The 18,878-nt window shown below is 44.5% G+C and overlaps 1 protein-coding gene across 2 annotated transcripts; it reads left to right on the top strand.

Annotated features, from left to right (window-relative positions):
- Nucleotides 1-7,012: 7,012 nt before the first annotated feature.
- LOC131664752 (aristaless-related homeobox protein-like) lies at nucleotides 7,013-18,616 on the top strand. Of its 2 annotated transcripts, none has more exons than XM_058936083.1 (4): nucleotides 7,013-7,327; nucleotides 11,279-11,520; nucleotides 15,868-15,955; nucleotides 17,364-18,616. In XM_058936083.1, exons 1-4 carry the CDS (start codon nucleotides 7,255-7,257, stop codon nucleotides 17,861-17,863), a joined length of 903 nt encoding a protein of 300 aa, XP_058792066.1. In that variant the 5' UTR covers nucleotides 7,013-7,254; the 3' UTR covers nucleotides 17,864-18,616. The 2 variants fall into 2 exon arrangements, with proteins under 2 accessions (XP_058792066.1, XP_058792065.1); XM_058936082.1 differs by having other exon boundaries at nucleotides 11,270-11,520.
- Nucleotides 18,617-18,878: the final 262 nt, after the last annotated feature.

The following is an 18,878-nucleotide window of genomic DNA, read 5'->3' as shown; positions in this document are numbered from 1 at the left end:
ATTTTTAGAATAGGCGTCGTGTACAATGGGAGCGTGTAACCCCGTCGATGGCTCTTAGCTAAGTGACTGGTAGAAAAGGTAATAAAACTCTGTAAGTGCCGACAGTAAAGTATTAAATAGCTATATAGTCGTGTAATTACGGAATCGTGTTGACGCCTAAAGTCAACCGAGAACAACACGTATTTGCCATGATCTGCCTCAGAAGGCGTAAATGAGTAAATCTCGGCATTAATAGACTGCAGACTTATAATGTCACTATAATGTCTCTAATAATTATGCTAAAAATGTTCGGTTTTGTTCATTATGGTGACGGCGTTAATACTTTATTTCAATCAAAAAGATCAAGTTGACGACTGAGCCCTATGCTCAAGGATTTAGTTGGTCCGAATAGGATCATCGTTATTTCATAGCAAGCCATCTTTAGTTCGAACTTGGGATTTTTCAAGAGAGATTACAAAATGTAAATATTATCTATACGGTCCAGTCACTTGAGCATTGTTTTCGAACTAAACAATAGAAGATTTTGACAAAACCTTAAAAACAACACTTTTAACTGCTTAGTTTGAAATAAAATCCAGATTGCCCGTTGATAGGCTAATACAATAAGGCTAATAGGCGACAAGCTCCATTGTCGACGAGGAAGAGGATGCAACTAGAGCGCGCAGAATTAGAGTGTTGTGCAAGCGTGGCGAGCGAACAGAGCGAGAGTTGTTGTTTTGTAGCCAACGGCGCTGGATTAGCGGCGTTGTTGCGAAAGAAGGCGTCGTCTTAGAACAGGCGAAGGGATAATCGTAAGTAAATTGTTCTTCTTTCGCGAGCGCGCAACGCGACTGGACCTTGTGCCTCGACGAAACGTGCACGGGACCAAGACGCTTGTCTTCGGTGTTTACTCACGTCCCTCAATCTCAACCTTTGATCGCTGTACCTGGATGCCTGCCTCTCGATTTGTATCTTAGGTTACATTCAAATTTCCATCAAATGGGAATTTCAAAGCCTGGTATTCCGTGCCTAATCTAGATACCTAAATCTTGGAGATTTAAAGATTGCAACGTCGTCTTCCTTCAACGTCTGTTTGTCTATTTTTGAATGCAAAAAACCTAGGTACCGCAGCAACCCGTATTTATGTCGTTCGTGAAGTACTTCAAAACCCCTTAAATATTATTGTAAAATAATAGGCTCGACATTCATTATCAGTCAGTTCTTCAATGTCTGCTTCATTAGCTCAAGTTGAGAGCCCTCGTTGGGCCTATTTTGCGCATTCGAAGCGATTGCTCCTTTATTCCATGCAATTGCCCTACGATTCAATTGTACTTTGAAGCTTCACATCGATATAGTAACGAATCAATGAGGAAGCAATTTCACGACGCAACTACTCCACCTTTTATGTGTCTGCCTAATACTCACAATAGCCCTTCTGAGCCAATCTCATTCACGCTATTCATTGCTCTGAATGATTTTTATATAACTGTAATCTACGATTCAATTGGAAAGCAACGTCACATAGTATGGTTGTTTTCTTGTAAAATCACGTGCAATATCATGTCCAGTTTGGCAATCATTGCATGGTACGTCACATAACTAGTGTACCAAAGTAGATTCTTTTTAACGAGCATCTTAGCCGCTGTGTTTTTCAAAACAACGTATACTCCCAGCTTTCAGCTTTAACAGCATGCATTTTTCGCATGCTAGGCCAAAAACTTATGTTATTACTACGGATGGGAAAATAGCAAGCTCCTAGCTCGGCTTTACCTCGGCACTCTATGTTATACCTACTAGGAACTTGACAATACTTTTCCTCTCTGATTTAATAATATAACATCATCTAAAATTTTTGGGACTCGCACCCGGTAGGCCCGGGTTCGATTTCCAGTCCCTGCTGATTGATACAAGCATCACTGAAAAAAGTTTCATGTGCTTCTCAAACACATGCAAGCCTCCGTCGCTGATTAGCACTGATGGAGCATAAATAGAGCGACGTTAAATAAAGAAAAAAAAAAAAAAATTTCGGGAAGGTATATTCTTATCTTAATTATACTTACGCCCGAGTGAAGCGAGAAGAACCTATTTTCCCGCACCAGTTAGCTAAGGTACTAATCTGTTGTTTAAAATACTAGTTATCGAACAGTTATTTCGAGTAACTTTTTTGAAAAAACAACTCGAATATAAAATTTTAGTTGAGTCACCTTCTAAATGTATAATCGCTTTTAGCTCTGAAGTACTAAACATGACTCTTGGATTGTAGTTTAAACATAAAATCTTTATTAATGCCATTTTTTCCGACGGCTATGATACCGTATAGTCCAATAAAGGTAGACTTGCAAGAGGAAAATCGTTCTGGTACGATTTATATAAGAATAAGTAGAAATTGGTGAAAATAACCTTAAGTGTTTGCCATTCATTGCTATTTTTGAACTAGTTGATTCTGATTGATAAAGAAGATTAACGATTGAAACAATATTATCAGACATAAATAGTATGTGTAATTTATTTACCTGGAAAGATCTCAATTTATCGCTATAACTTATACTTGTATTCCTGTACCAACACACGCGGATGGTTGTGTTACTCCTTTGTGACGTTTTGGCTCCTCCGTAACTGGAGCGACTTCGTCCGAACCGTCTACCAATTCGTCAACTGACCCTAAGATTGTAATCGATCATTAATAATAGGTGCAAACAAGATCCGAATAAATTCCGTTGAAAAATGTAAAACTAACTACAAGTTTCTAAATTAAGGTACGACATCTTTCTATCCTGCGAATCGGTTTGCGTAATAGCGTATTTTTAATCTTCAATCCACCTATGTTTTTCCTCCTCACTACTTAAAACGACTATCAATGATCTACGTAAAAAATACAACTAACAATACTTTTTTGACTTTTACTAGCTTCACGCTTCGCGCGCTCTATTTTTATTTTTCTGTTATCTATATTATCATATAATCTTATACATAATTTTGTTATCTATTATCTGTTCGTGGTATAGTAATATTCTATTATCACACAATCATAACCGTAGTCATTAATAATGGTTTTGTGAACTTTAGTATTACTATTAGTAATATCTTTTAATATTGAATGTTCTCTGGTGTCCTTGTTGAAAATGCCAATGAACATTTTTTAAATTTAATATTTTGATAATTATTTTCCATTTCTCACAAAACTGTCACTTTACAAATGTAAACAAATTAAAATGGAATTTTCTCCATTTTATTCTATTAAATTTTTTTCCCTTTCAATCACATTTTAAGATGACACTATTAATTTCACAGTTGGTAATCAAATTATTCCAGCATAATATAAAACGACAATTTCTTATTTTCTGAAAACTATTTATTAACGGCATATTTCCACTTTAACAGATTATTATCAATATTAATTATCCATAAATTAAATTTATTGTTGCAATATAAATTTCATTCTCCTAGATATATATAATACAAATATTTTCAAATATACGAAAATTCAAATTTTTGCGCTCTTTCTTAGTCACTATTAGTAACTACTTATTAACTTTATTAGTAACCTATTAGTAACTAATTTTATTAGTACTTAATATATTGGTAACTAATTTGTAAATAATCACACCGCTAACGTTGTGAGATTAGTATCAGGTGAATCATCATTTTATTTGAGATAAGCGGATTTGAGAAAGGAATAGTGACACCTGACACTCTTTGCGGCCTTGTATCTTTTTCATATCTTATTGTCATATTGATTAACATTTTTGACGTAACTTACTTTTTTCAAAGTAAGTTACTTATCTAACTATAACACAGATTTACATGGGTTTGTTATTAGCCAACTAAGGGTAATTTTTTATATAGAATCAGAATCCGATGTTTTTATGATATCCTTACCTGAAAGGGCGAAACAATTTATATTTAGTATATTTGACATTCTGTAATATTGCAAAAAATTGGTTTTCTGAAAACAGATCATACCATCTACGTAAAACTACAAATCTTACCTTTCAAAACTCGGCTCCCATTCACCTCTCAATCTTTAAGCCCTGTACTTTAAATTTTTATGGAGGCCAGCTAAAGTGAAACAGCGATAATTATAAGTTTTCTTTATTGTGGTGTGAAGAACATTCCATTAAAAGTATTATTACTTCTGTCATGACGATTTATGACACTTTTCTGATCGTCAAAGTGAACGAACATCTTTTTTGAAGAAACTATTCTCTTTCTTTAGATTAGTAGTTTAGATTAAGTGAAAGAGTTTTTGGAATATTCCTTTTCACTATTTTTGGTTAAGGAAACTTTCTAGGTTTTGGAATGTGAAAAGTTAAAAACAAAAGTATTTTCCGAATATTTTTATATAAAAAATAATCGTAATGCTATCTTTATCTAAACGTTTATTACAACTCGGTAAAGAAAACTTATATTTATCATAGTTTACCATCAGCAGACCTCTTGAAAACTTCAATCTCATAATACTTGAGCCCTGCAAACTTCCAGATTATGATCTCGAAATCCGAATTTTTTTTGGAATTGACTATATAAAACTCGCACATTTCAAGATTTAATGGTTCACAATTTCAAAATTTAAGAATCTAAGGTTAAAACCTCGCTGTTTAACAGAGTTCGAAGCTTGAGGAAATTGAGATTTGAGTATCTGAGATTATAACCTGAAACGTTTACAGTTAAACAAATTGGGGCTTAAAAGTTAAAGCCTCGCAGAGTTTAAAAGTTAGAGTCTGGAGTCTTGAAGTTCAAATATTGTGGCAATTAGGATTGAGGAATCTGTTGTTACAGTTTGCTGAATTCGAATACTGTCACGAAATTACCAACATAATTAAATTTAATCAACGATATCTCGATGAAAAAAAACAAAGAGAATTGAAATTTGGAAAACAAGTTTTGAAGTTGTACTTTCAGATGGTTTGATCCATTTTCAGAAAACAAATATTTTGCAATATTACAGAACGTCAAATATATTTTTAAAAAAACTATTAAAAAAAAATTTTCAGTTTAGGATATCTCAAAAATTTGACGTGATGGACAAATTTTGACATCATATTCGGATTATACGAAAATTATATCTTCGAAAATGAGTGTCAAGCCTACCAACAATAATCATAACCCACAATATTGCAGATTTGTGTTTTTAGTAAAACAGTTTCTGGGTATTCCAAACTCACTCATCATATTAAAAATTGATATAAATAACTTTTATACGGGTAAATTAATTTATTATTATTAAATGTTTATAGTACTCTTAGAATAATTATTGCAATATTACAACATTTATTTCAATCTTGCATACTCAAATATCAGATCATCGATTAATGATAGAACGTAATCAGAACAATTCAAAAACGTAACCTGTTGTTTTTATGAAACGATTTACTCGCTGCTTCATATAATTATAAAATCAAACGGACTTACCTTATTGTAGAGTGTAATCTAAATTATATGTAAAACCTCTTTCGAAAAGATCACAATATAGTGCTTTAATGCCTTGGAATGCTACAATTTTCAGTTACACATAAAGGAAAATAACGTAACTCTCTTCGTGTATGTCACAAACGTCATTCTTTAAAGTGCCGAAAAATGTTATTACATTTTAATAAGTCGTCTGATGGACAACATTGGACGATGAAATGGGCAGGGATTCACATCTATTTGAAGGAGGTTCATTGAAGCATAACATTATATTTCGAACCTCTTTCTCGAAATCGCAAGGTAGATGTTTAAAGTAAAGTAACGGTAGCCAGTCATTTTTCAAAGTTAATAATTTTATTAAATCACATAAACACAAACTCAGTTGATAAAAACTATAAATTAAGAACTGCATTTGAAAAATGATCACGATCTTCCACAATAGCAATATTGTAAAATTTAGCAAAAATATTTGAATCTTTTGATCAACGCACAGTAGCGCGATTTCAATATGAATTCCTTGCAAAAATACTGTTGCAACCGATGCGTGACGAGTACTACGAGCTGAAAAAGTATTTGTATCGATTAAAAATGTCTTTTTGTTGAAAAAAGGATGAGTTACCACTGACTGCATACTGCCCATTCCCGTAGTCTTGATTACATGCGGGGTACTTTGATTTCTAATTTTTCTTCAGAATAGAAATGATATTCAATTCGATCAGGTACAGAGTTTGTAGTGTATGACTACAGCGAACAGCGTAATCAACTTGTATGATAAGTGTTTCACTGAAATTGAATTATTCGAAACTAAGGTGGATAAATGTTTTATAAAGCAATCAGATCATGAATAAAATGCTTCAACAAGGCATTTATCACTTTTTTGTAAGAGGAATCGATGTTATTGTTTTTCCGTTACCAACTCGATGATTTATTCCGATGTAACTACTTAATCAGTTTGCATGAATTTTCAGCACCGATGAGATCGTTACTTAGTGCATGTTTACTCGGCATTCACTCGGAGTATCATTGATTGTCAGGTATATTCCAGCCAACAGACGTGCCGAAGGCAAAGAGAAGAAAAAGAACGGCCGAGTTCTCGGCAGCCAATGCGTGCATAGAATCAGCGCTGCTCATATGAAAATCAACTCGTGGGCAAAGAGCCATCGATTGCCCGCGAGTAAAGGGAAAATTGTCGATAGCCAGAAGCGCCTCTCTCGCTCTCTCGCTCTCTGACGCACTCACACATCTAATAAAGGTCGAGGGAGCGGGGCGCGACAAAAAGAAAGCAGAGTAGCCGTGCTAATCGGCGAAACCTCACTCTGCAGGTTAAAGCGAGAGGAGAAGCTATCGCATACAGAGACGGGCAACAGCAGGAGAGGGGGCAGAGTTTGCTCCCCGCCCAAAGCTCCATTCAACCCCCCGGTGGCTCGAGGGTGGGGGTATCGCGCGCCCATTGGCTTTCTGGCTAATATGGCGGTGTCGAGCGCCCGCTGCACTCGATAGCAGACGGACCTGGAATGCTGGTGGGGGCACGTGTCGCCACCGTATGCGAGCCGGAGGGTTGCGCGTTTTAAGGGCTGCGCTCGTCGACTAGCGCGCTTAGTTTGCCGTGCGCTGTCCCGTCCGACTCTCGTTTTGGATATTTTTTTCTGGCTCTCGCTTCCTCTCGCTCTTTCTCTCTTTCTCTCTTTCTCTCTTTCTCACGCTGGCCCTGGATCCATATCGACGACTCACAATCCGTTGCGGCTGTTATTATGAGGACCAAACGTTTTTAGTTCACCGACGACGATCGACTTTGTTACTGTTCAAGTTTTATGTGTAGAACTCAGTGATCTCGTTGCGGAATACTTATCCAAAGTGGCTGCCACGATGGCGCAAACGTTCAATCAGAAGAGAAACGTCTACAGCATCGATCAGATTTTAGGACACGCCAAGAGTGACGGTGAGTGAATTTGCAATGCAAGACTGGCAGTTCGATCGACGAATTTCAAGCGAACGCTCGATATAAAAAAGAAAGGGGAAAAATCCATTGGCTCCGACGTCGAAATAGTGAAAGAGAACGAATGGTAACGCTTATACACATCGAAAGCGCCTCAACACCATTACACGAGCAAGATAATCGTCGGGCTTTTAGAAGCAATATTGTCAGGTCTGATCAATACGCGCCCGGCACATCCCATCGTGAGTTTAATCTTTCCTCGCTCGCACGAGCTCGATTGGCACGTGGTCTGCAAGCCAAAACGTATTAGTTGCAGCACCCCCTCTGCGATCGATTTTTTTTTCCTATCGGCTTGGCGGCCCGAGAGCCCGTGTATCGCTATGCAACACCCGACGCGGCTAGTTGCGAATATTGCTGGTTGCGCGTGTGCGCGATAAGAGGGCGATCGTTAGCGGCCGTTGGTTCCGATTATATTTCAGTCGGATGCGGGCCGCTATGGCGAAGCAAGTTGACGAGCGCGAGAACGCGCGGAGTGCGATGAATTCACGAGCGAAATGACTGCGCGCGTGTATGCTCGTTCGACCCCTTGTGTATACATGTTTGCGCCGAAGCCCCATTCAGTTACCGCCAACAGGTGTATAACGCACTCGCATACGTTGCGCACATTTTCAACTTTATTTCTTGAGAGTGTCATTTCAAGAATTTCTCGCATCGGCCGAAATGCAATCGCTTCGAGAATCAAGTAAACTACACCTGCATTTCGCATAAAAGACGACGTTCAGATTCAGCCTTAAAAAGGTCCTTTATTTATTTCATCACTCTTATTGTTGGTTATGGAAGTCGAGGACGTTCGTAATATGTCATTTTAACTACGGTCGACCGAAGCATCTACAACGTTACTGGATCTGTTTCTACAGGCCGCCCAAATGAATGACGCTGATCCTTGGCCCTTGCCCCTCAAGCTTGATCGTTGTCGGGGTTCGATCTTATCTCTCTCTCTCTCTCTCTTTCTTAAATCATAAAATGCTCTCATAAATCTGAAAATCTCTTGCCCGCACTACCCCATCGTTGGGCGCTTCCTCATCAAAGCACGCGCCCGAGTAAAATAATGGCAACTGCAAACATATTTTTCATCTGACGCTCGTTCGGCGTGTACCAGGCTGCGATTCGGCAAAAGGGGATGCTTGTACTTTGGCGGCAAATAGTTTCTGCCATTGTGAGCATTAAAATGTTTCCCATATTCAACGATAGTCCGTCGCCTCGATCTGGATGGTGTGTGCGCTAGGTGCGCGCCTCTCGATAAAGCTGCTCCAAATTGTGTGAAAAAGCACGACGTTTTCCATACGGCCATTTCTCGATCAAAAGAGCGCATTGAACGACGATTCCGGTCAATTAGCCGACACGGTTGCGCGTACGTTACGGGGCAAATTGCGAGGTACACGATTTCAGAAGTTAACGACGCAAAAACGCGCGCATCGAGCTCTAACATCGCCCCACGCGTATACCTCAGCTTACAACCCTTGGCGGCGAATTAAGCGTAATAATATCAAATAGAAATTGAAAACGGAGAACACGTGAAAAGCTCCCCCTCCTCCTTCTCGATTGCTGCGCGATTCCCCTTTCCCCTGTCTCTATGTATACGCGTGTATCCACGATTGCCAAACGAAGCTAAAAGCACATTTTAAAGCTCATTTCAAAGCGATATTAGCACAGTATTATGCGAGGTTACTCGCCCCTATTCCAAGTATTTCCACTAATTAGTTTAAACGAGCGTGCTCGCCTACTTTTAGTTTCGCGTGTGCGCGCTCGCGCCTATACTCCGCGCAATTATTTCCTCGTTCAAAATGTGCTCTCAATTAAAATGAAATTGCAGCTGGCCCTGCGCTTCGTCTTTCGCGAGGGGATGATGAATAAATTTTGAACAGGAAACAAAAAAAAAAGAAAGACCGTAATTTTATTTTATTTGCGCGCGCGCGTCTCGGCTCTATTTCGATTTGCGCTCGACGGGAATTCGCTAGAGGACAATCGCGAGAAACAAAGTTTGCCGAGTGTTATCAACGTTCGATTATAAGAGGATTACGCGAAACGTATAATTTTATTTTCAATGCGCTCGAAGGTGCAATTTTTATCGTTGATCGCGAAAAAAAATGTGCGCGAAACGCGGGCACGATTCCGTAGCGACGTTTAACGCTCATTAGGGCAATCGACGTAAGCGATCGATATAGTTGCGAGCGAATAATCAAACAGTGAAAGAAAAAAGGGGTGGGAGAAGAGGAGGGATATCGGATTATTACAGTAGTTGATCGCGAGGTAGCAAATCCTTCCTCATAATTATTGTGTCTGCTTTTATTGGCGCTCGATCGCTCGTATTCCGTCCCACCTCCTCGCTCCGAGCCAACGACCAGTTCAAAGGGAATATTTTTCCGATACCAGAAAATCGGGAATTAAACGCGGGCAAAGAAAGTATCGTATTATGCGACGTTATCGCAATCGAACTTCTCCTATTTTGTCTGAGGCATTTAAAGATCCTTTGAAAGGATATCGAGCTGTAATAAGGACCATTTGATACACTTATTAAAAACTTGCCAGCCTCATAGCTCATGTCTGTAATTGATTTCACGACACTGTTACCAATAAATAACATTTATTATATTTTGTTACTTGAACTTTACTCTGAAACATTGAAAAATCGGAGCAAGAGTCCCCGATGAATTTGCATTTGTATTTACAATTCGCATTAAATTCAATTTGTTGAAGAGAAAAGTAGCGCGAGATAAATCTGCGCGTGAAAAATGGTTGATAGATGCGTTAAGAGGCGACTGTCCGCTGATCGTAAACTCATCTTTCGTTCCGATAAACTTGTCGCTCTCGAACTGAGCTCCACTCTGTGAAGTGGATTTTCCTCGACTCGCCTTCTCTCTCTCTCTCTCTCTCTCTCTCTCTCTCTCTCTCTCTCTCTCTCTCTCTCTTCTGAAAAGATGAGATGCGTCAACTGTCATAACTGCACGTCCGTTATCCGTTGCCTGCGTATGGATAGAGCCAAAGAAAAATTCTCGAGCACTACTCACCCGCGTATCTCTCTACAGCCATTCGTCGGTAGATCTTCCGTTGCCTTTTCTTTTATTCGCGTTTTTAACGAGTGACTTTCTACAATTTTTTTCTCGCCTCACTGCTAAATTCTGTCCGAGTGTAATGGCACGATTAGTAATTTTCATCGTATAAGCATTCCGCGACATGTCAAAGTTGTGACATGGCTGATAGCGATTTTCGCTAGCCCCGTGCGCGGCACTGTCCTCGCATTAAAATTTAGCCGAACTGTCGCTGTGTCGGGCATTTCGAATCACACGATTCGACGGTTAAAAATTGGAGAACGGTACAGCGAAACAATTCGAAAGCGACATCGAGCACGTGCAAGCTGCGCTTCGTTAATCGTCTGCGAAGAACATCCCTGTCATACGCGCTAAACGCTCTGCGACAAATAACTCGGATGCAGCAGCAGCAGTAAGCGGCGAGCAAACATACTCTCCTGCGCATATTTGCTAATCGCCACAGTAGATACAGCAAATTCAGCAGCTCGATAAAGCTCGCGCTCCGTGCGCGCGTAGAGCAGGGACGAACGCCAAAAAAAAAAAACGTATCGCGAAGCTTAAAAATTGGCAAATCCGTCGATCAGACATCATCGATGAATCGAGAGCGCAGCGAGGAGGAGGAGGAGGAGGAGGAGGCGGCGGCGGCGCCCAAAGGCTTAAAAAATACACGCTCCGAAACGTACATACACTCGATACAAGCGAGTGGAAAAAAAGCTCGTCGTTTTATCTTTTCATCGCGAGCAATGCGCAGCAGTTGCAGGCACGCGCGGCGAGGACATCGCGTTTAGCATTGCAATCGAGATCCGTCCAGCGTTTTCATTTGCAAGCACGGGGAAGGTAACGGAATGAAATGCAGTGTTCGCAGATCGTACGACGGCAGCCGACGGCGGCAACGAGCCTGGCGACCACCAAATCGGCGACTCGCTAAACGACTCGCTCGATATCAGTGATAGCGACAGGCCGCGCAAGGTGCGCCGCTCGAGGACCACCTTCACCACGTATCAGCTGCACCAACTAGAGCGAGCGTTCGAGAAGACGCAGTATCCTGATGTTTTCACCAGAGAGGAGCTCGCTATGAGGCTAGATCTGTCCGAGGCCAGAGTTCAGGTTTGTGCGATCTCGCGACTATAATTTCATTCGAACCGAGCGACGGGCTTTCGGAGTAAAGGGAAGCCACGGTTTTGCAAGGCCGGGATAAAATAAAGCGACGGGGGCGACGCCAGCGGTGCTGGACAACTCGTGGAATGATTCGCGAGGGACTCGGGAGGGACTTCGCGATCGATCCTTTATCCGCAGCGACAGCGGCAACGCGGCGCGTCTTCCAGCCGCGACGACAGCTTGCTGCATAAGCCACGAGTACACGCGAACATAGGACTGCCCCGAGTCTCTCCTCGTCGTCGTCGTCGTCGTCGACGACGTCGACGACGGCCACTCGACTAATTACAGAGCCATTGTTCCGCAATCCGTTTTTTCCCCAGCGGCTCCTCGCCGCTCGTAATTTAGTATCAAGGCGAGCGCGCGTCTGAGCGGATTAATCATAGCGAGCCCGCCGTCAAACACTTTGTTATTATCGCGGAAAAACGCCAGCTTAATTCTTTATGTCGACGAGAGGAGAAAGGAAAAAAAACGAGAGGGGAAACTCGGCGTCGAGGAGTTTCAATTATGCGAGCGCGCCCGAGAAAATTAACTTTACGAAGGAGAGCCACCCGAGCTTATTCGGCCCAATTGCTTTGCGCTTCTACTCTCGCTCTCCTTTTACTTTTTCCCTTTTCTTTTTGTTTTCCAACGGAATTACCTGCGCCGCGCTGCTTCGCGTTATTCAGCTTACGCAATTAATGAGTGTTGTCTGTGCAGACGGGATTTTCCACGACAATGGAGTCTCCTGGCCGAGGTTATGTGATCGGTCGGCAAGTTTTCCGTTGTACCCCGAGGCGGCTCTTCCATCGTCCAACGATTGTATTTTATCCAAGTCCCGTGGGGCGTATTGACGCAAACTGTTTTCTGTCTTCAATTTTCGTCCCGACGCGAGCGTATGTAATTTTATTCCGCGAACTTCGATATAAAAGCACTCGTGGGCAGTGCTACATTCGACGACAAAAAAAATTGAAAAACAAATCATTCGAGAGGTATAATAAAGCATCGCTCTCTTGTATGACATATATCGCTTGGAGTTTATGAAATTCTGTAAAAAATCCGCGAGGCCCTGTGTTTGCAATTTAATCCTTTCACTCGAATTGTTACGCGAAAATGTGTCGACGAATCGCGTTCGTTTTTTCCTCTCCCCTGGGCTGTCGAAATAAATAAAAAAAAAAAAAAAAAACGCCCTCGATGAGAGGATTTGAAATAAAAAAAGTATCTATTGCTCTCCTTTTTTAATCAACACACCGTGCGATCCGCGCGTGCGCGCATTTGCGTATACGCGTATACTCGACGGAGCGAAAGAGTGCGTCGAAAAATATGGGAGGGAAAGAGAAAGAGGCGGAACGCGAAAATGGCCAATGGGGAATAAAAAAAATATACGGCTGGGGCGCGCATGATAGAGAGGGCTATTTGTTGCGGAGGGAAGTGGGTCTGACAATGGCCAAATAGCCTTTTCTATATCGCCGGAAAATTGCTGACTCGATTAGCCTTGTCCATCCACACCCGGCCGATGGATCTGCGCGCGGCGCGAAAGACGGGAAGGAAAATTGGCAGAAATTCGGTAGAAATAAAGGGACACAAATACGCTGGCGCGGAGTGCGACGGGGCTAAATGTATCTGGCGTGTGAGTGCAGCGATGAGAGAGAAGAGAGGCGGCATTCCGATTGGGGCCATTGTGGCGGCGCGGCCGAAGCGACAATGCCGCCAATTGGCCGTCGCTCGACAAAACCGCTAAATGATCCCCCGACTGCTGTCGCCGCCGCCGCTGCGCTGCTGCCGCCGCGCGCCACTTTATTTCAATCTAGGAAATCCTGCCTACCAATTTCAAATGCGAAATTACCCCATTTTTCGGCATTAACGGCTCGCGATCGATCGCTAATGGACGGCTTTCCGGTGTTTTATGGACCCGTCGCTCGCCTTTGTCGTATCGTACTTTCTCTCTCTCTCTCTCTCCCCCTCTCTCGACGCCACTCAGACGCGGATTTTGAATGGCACCAATTATGTCACCCCTCCTCCGCGTCCTCGACCACTCGCATTAGTTTTGATAATTATCGTCGATGCCCGTGGTTTTGTCGCGCAGCGCGAATCACAATTGTTTTTCACATGCGTGCGCAGGCCCATTACAACGATCGCCAATCGAAGTACGCGCACGTTGGGTACACTGCACGCCGGTGGAATCAAAGAGCTCAATCTGGCAAATTGACATTGCTCGTTAGCAACGCTCACGCGCATTAAGCAATAAGTCGGCGATCGACAAAAGGTTCTCTCTCTCTCTCTCTCTCTCTCTCTCTCTCTCTTTTCCCCCGCCCGCCTGCCGAGAGATGAAACTTTCGCAATTTAATAATCATTCCAAGCTACAGGCTATGTATGATAATACTCGCGCTCTCCGTGAATATATCTACTTCAAAGAGCATCGCGCACAAAAGCAATCGACTTAGTAGAGCAGAAGCGCAGCACCCCTCGTAGGCTCGAAAAAAAAAGACCGGTCGAGATGTATATAGCCCGCGCGCGCGCGGGGATCGAGTGGCTCGATTAATCGGGCGTTAAATCGATCGACACGAAAGACCACGACGCAGGGGATGCGACTCGCAGATAGGCTATCTAGGTAGTGAGTGCGTGCACGCGTGTGGGTAAGGGGGAGGGGTCTAGCTCACGATTTTTAAATCGTTAGGGGGATTATGCTCTTCCGACGGATTTGACGGCTGTTTTTGCGTGACGCAACACGGGCTTTAAGCATGCGAGTTACGTTGTGACGATTCGTCTCACCCTTGCCCCCCCCCCCTCCCCTTCTCTCTCGGCGATTAGTCTCCGATTTATTGCGCGGTCGAGGCGGCTACTCCAACCGCGATGACACGGTATTCTGAGATTGACTGCACGCCTGTCGAATTCGTCTTCGCGACACTACGAGCTTCGCGAAACGGAACTGTCGGACAATATCCAACTGTGATCGGACTACAAGGCGGCGGCTCGGAAAAGCTGGCTACGCTTATCACACCCGAGCCAATCACTTTCCCAAGCCAATTCGCTCCCGATCGGCGCGCTCGCCCATTGACCGGGCACGCAGACAGCAACAAAGAGCTGCACAGCTCGCACCCGCTCATTTTCAGACCGTACAGGTCGAGCGTGTACGCACGCTTGTGTAATACTAAAATGCAGGTTGAGGTAAGGGTTGACGCGGTGAAAGGTACGCACTGCCGGAGATTTCTCTGGCAGACAATGGAATCGCGCCGGCTGGCAGTAACGGGGGGGGGGGGGGGGGGGGGGGGCTGGCTGGCGCCGCGGAGGCCAGGAAATCAGGATAATTGTTAACAATTAGCTTAATCAGCCTGGAGAGAGCTTTTGTTGGCTCGCTGGCTGTAGCCCCGACGAACGAGTCGAGTGAGCATCATCCGTGTAGGGTTGTTACGGTCGGCTGCGAGGCTCCTCATATGTATGGACTTTCTCTGGTTTTCGGGCTTAGACGATGCCTCGCGCTGCGCGGCAAATCGATAGTGTCGATTCTAGATAAGGCTTATCAATTGATTAGTCGCTGTCTTATCGCGTTATTAAATTTTTATTTGTCCGGCTATCGGCGATCAGAGCTCTCTGGTGAATTCGACGGCGGACCACGGCTGTAATAACGATTTACAAAAGAAAAACCTCGACGCCTCGTTGGTTTCTCCTCCAATTTGGATAATCAATCACTCGTGTAACGTCGTAATGGAAAATTGCACTCTCTCGCTCGAAATAAGAAGAATAGGAAGGCGAAGCAGCAAAGTGCACAGACGCACGCATGAGCGGGGAACTGCTCTTTCGAGAAGTCGAGACTGTTCGCGGAGAGCGAGTTGCTTAAATGATTAACAGCAATTAAGCAATTGAATTTGTCGAACAGGGACGACAGAGTGGGTCGATTTGGTGCGCGCGGTCGCGCTGCATTCAATTCGATTGCCACGCGGCGGCCACTCGCAGGAAGGCCTCCAAGTCCGGATATGTATCGCCGCGCTACAGACGGGCGGAGGGGCGAGGCTATATCAGAGAGCTTTTGAATGGAAAGGGCCGTTTCATTGTTTGAACTGCTCTCTAAGACTCTGCGCGGCGCGCGGCTTGCTTTATTGTTGTCTATCGAGCCACCATGATGATCACATTATACCTACGCGCTTGCTTGCAAATCTTGTCCCAATTAGCGCTGCTCAGCCAAGTTCACGAGTGCGCACTCGCCGATGGTATCCGCGATGATTGCCAATTACTCGTGCGATTCTTTCAGCTCTGATCCGCGTGCAGTTCCTCGTTTCGGCGATATCCTGAACGTGCGTTTTTCTCCTCTCTGTGTTGCAGGTGTGGTTTCAGAATCGACGAGCCAAGTGGCGCAAGAGAGAGAAGGCCTTAGGCAGAGACACGAGCTTCATGCACGTGGAACAAGGCGGTAAGTAGTCGACATCCCTTTCAGTCCGACTCGACAGACATTCCGCCGTTGTTCGATCGCGCCTCGCTCCCGTCGTCTCGGCGTTCGGCGCAAGTCCGTAATGAGCGTTCGCTTATCAGCCCCGCGAGCGCGCTTTCGATTGGAAACGAAACGACATTCGTCAGACCCAATGTAGTCGTTGGCAATTAAGGCGCCCCCGATTAAACGTTCGGCAAACAATATTGGAAATTGGAATTCCAGCCAAGCGATCGCTCCGCCAAGTGTTCGTCCCGTATTTATATCAATAGGTCTCGCGCCAAATAAACCTTCATTACGCTCCATTGTGCGCGCGCCAAACTTTCATTTTCCGAGCGAGGAAAATTCCACGCGCGGCAAATTCCGTTAATTCGATTGCTCATTTCGCGCGCGCTTCTCGCCGATGATTGCGCGGCCGCATGCCGAACAATAAAAATTTCCATCCGCCGTCGCGCGTGAAAACAATGTGTCGGGCAAAAATAAAGTGACGTTACACGCGCGCACTTGTCGCTCTCTCTCCCTCTCTTTCTCTCTCTCTCTCTCTCTCCCTGGGGTGTCATCGAGGTGGGCGGCTGCTAGCGATAAGATCCGAAGCAATTAGGCCTAATTCCGCGCCGCCATGACAGTGTAATCCGCGCAAGGGCGTCGTGCGTGTTTCATTGGGTCACGCGTTAAACAGCCAATTCCGCTTTGATATTCGTCGCCAGGGGAGACTGTCGTACGTGGAACATTTGGTTCCGATGGAGCGCACCTCGTTTTACTTTTCCGGAGTTGGATCGATGTTGCGCGCGCGCGCGACGGTCTGCGAATGCAATTGGCAGCAAGCACAAGCGACTCGGCAGGACTTGGGTTTGCCGCGATCGAACGCAGACGAGACGGGAAACGGTGGAAACGCCGGCGGAGCGCGCGCGTTATCCACGGAAATGAGGCGTCGAGGAGTAATGTTGACGAGCGGCAATTAGGCTATTGTGCGGCGCAACGGGTACCTTGCCGGGCGCGGCTGCAAAAGCGAAAATTGATAACACATTCGACGAGGGGCGGCGGGGCAGGCTCTGAAATTGGTTTGTCACGCAGCACCGGCCGCAATTAAACCGCTCGCCTCTGTCTCTCTATCGCGCGCTTTACATCGCGGCTTTTTATGCGCTGCGCCAGCGGGTAGAGCGCGGTAATTGATAGGTAGGGCGCGTGACGTCGCCCTGATAAATCCACGTCGGGCGAGGACGTTATTACTTTGCGCAATTAACGTCGAGCCATTAACGAGCGAGCGCCGGAGCGGCCCGCGAGGCTGTTAGAATTTTTACGAGGACGGCGAGAGCCACGCGAAAACTCGCGGCCCTCGGCCGAGTACACTGCCGGTCGACTCAAGGCCCCTCTTTGGGCGTCGCTGTTGCAGGGGTGAGCGAGCTGTCGCTGCACGCGCACCTGCTGCAGAGCGCGGGCGGCCTGCCGAGTAGCCCCGGCGAGGCAGGCAACGCGCACGCGGCGGCCGCCGGCTTCCCCTGGTTCATGCCGCCCGTCTTCCCGCCGCCGTGGCCGACGAGCGCGCCCAAGCTGCCGCCGCTGCACGCGATACTCTCGCAGTACATCGGCCTGCCGCTGCCCGCGGGCCTGGGCCTGCCGGTCGTGCATCCGCACCACGCGGCCGCCGTCGCCGCCGCGCTCGACAGGCAGCAGCAGCAGCAGCAGCAGCAGCAGCAGCAGACGTCCGCGGCGCAGAGCAACGGCGGCCCCCTGAACCTCGGCGTTCCGCAGAGCCTGCCGCAGAACCTCAGCAGCAAGAAGAGGGAAAGGCCCGACGAAGACTCGGCCTCCGACGACGATGAGCTCAGGCGGCACAGCGTCGAGCTGCTCAGGGTGAAGGCCGAGGAGGTGATGCGCAAGAACGACAATTAGACAATTAGACGGTCGACGTCGTCCTGCTTCATTTTTTTTTGGTCTCCTTTGCTTTTGCCGCTTTCCGTTGATCGCCGTCGGTATCATGGCCACGAGGACAATAAACGCCAGTTCGCCAGCTTTTTCCACTTGCCGCCTGCTGTTACCGCGTAATCATTTCTTCCTTCGTGATCCGACCTGCGTTCTCGGACATTGTATTCGACGGATACATCGCAGATAACGATTTATTCTTTCGATATACGAGCGACAATAATTACTCTAGCGGAAATTATATTTTCATGTACTCAACGGCTGCTATACGACGCTAAAATAATAACGCCAAGTATTTCAAGATTTAATCGCTCTCGCTCCCTCTTTTTCTATTTTAGTTGTTTGAATGCTAATTGTGCATGAAATGCGAACGCGGAGTCAATTTCTTTTTTCGTTCGCTGGCGTTTGTGCTCCTTTCTTTTCGCGCTTGAACGGCACTCAAGCGAGCTGCTTTTATTTCCGAACGAAACTATTGCCGACACGAGTATACCAAAAAATTAGGCTTCAATTTTCGCGCGAAATAAGCGCATAAATTTATATAGCGAATTGGAAGGTTTTTGTTGTCAGGAAAATCATTATTATATGCTTGTATCGGCCGTCAGAAATCTAATATTACATATAACGATAATGTATACGTAATGAAAACGAAAAAATTACCCAATTATTAAATTATAATAAAGATAGTTTGTTGCATTAATCGCGCGTAAAAAATATTCGAATATAATTTTATATATTATAAGATACAATTGTAAATATTTTCTCAATATCCTTTATAAATAATACACCGAAATCGAGAAGTATCATAAATTATATATACATATATATATATATATATATACAATATATAATATATGATAGAACGTAAAATTGTCTGAGTGTATATTTTGTATCCATTCGTAAAAAAGTCTAAGTATGATAAGGTATTTGACTATGGTCTTGTATAAATAATTAGCTTATTTCTCGGATTTCTCATCGGAATCGGATA

This window comes from Phymastichus coffea, unplaced genomic scaffold (assembly GCF_024137745.1).
Source record: "Phymastichus coffea isolate CEN01 unplaced genomic scaffold, Cenicafe_Pcof_1.1 PCOF00045, whole genome shotgun sequence".
In the NCBI taxonomy this organism is placed as follows: Eukaryota; Metazoa; Arthropoda; class Insecta; order Hymenoptera; family Eulophidae; genus Phymastichus; species Phymastichus coffea.
The sequence above is the reverse complement of the archived record's forward strand: the minus strand, read 5'-3'. Positions and strand labels throughout refer to the sequence as shown.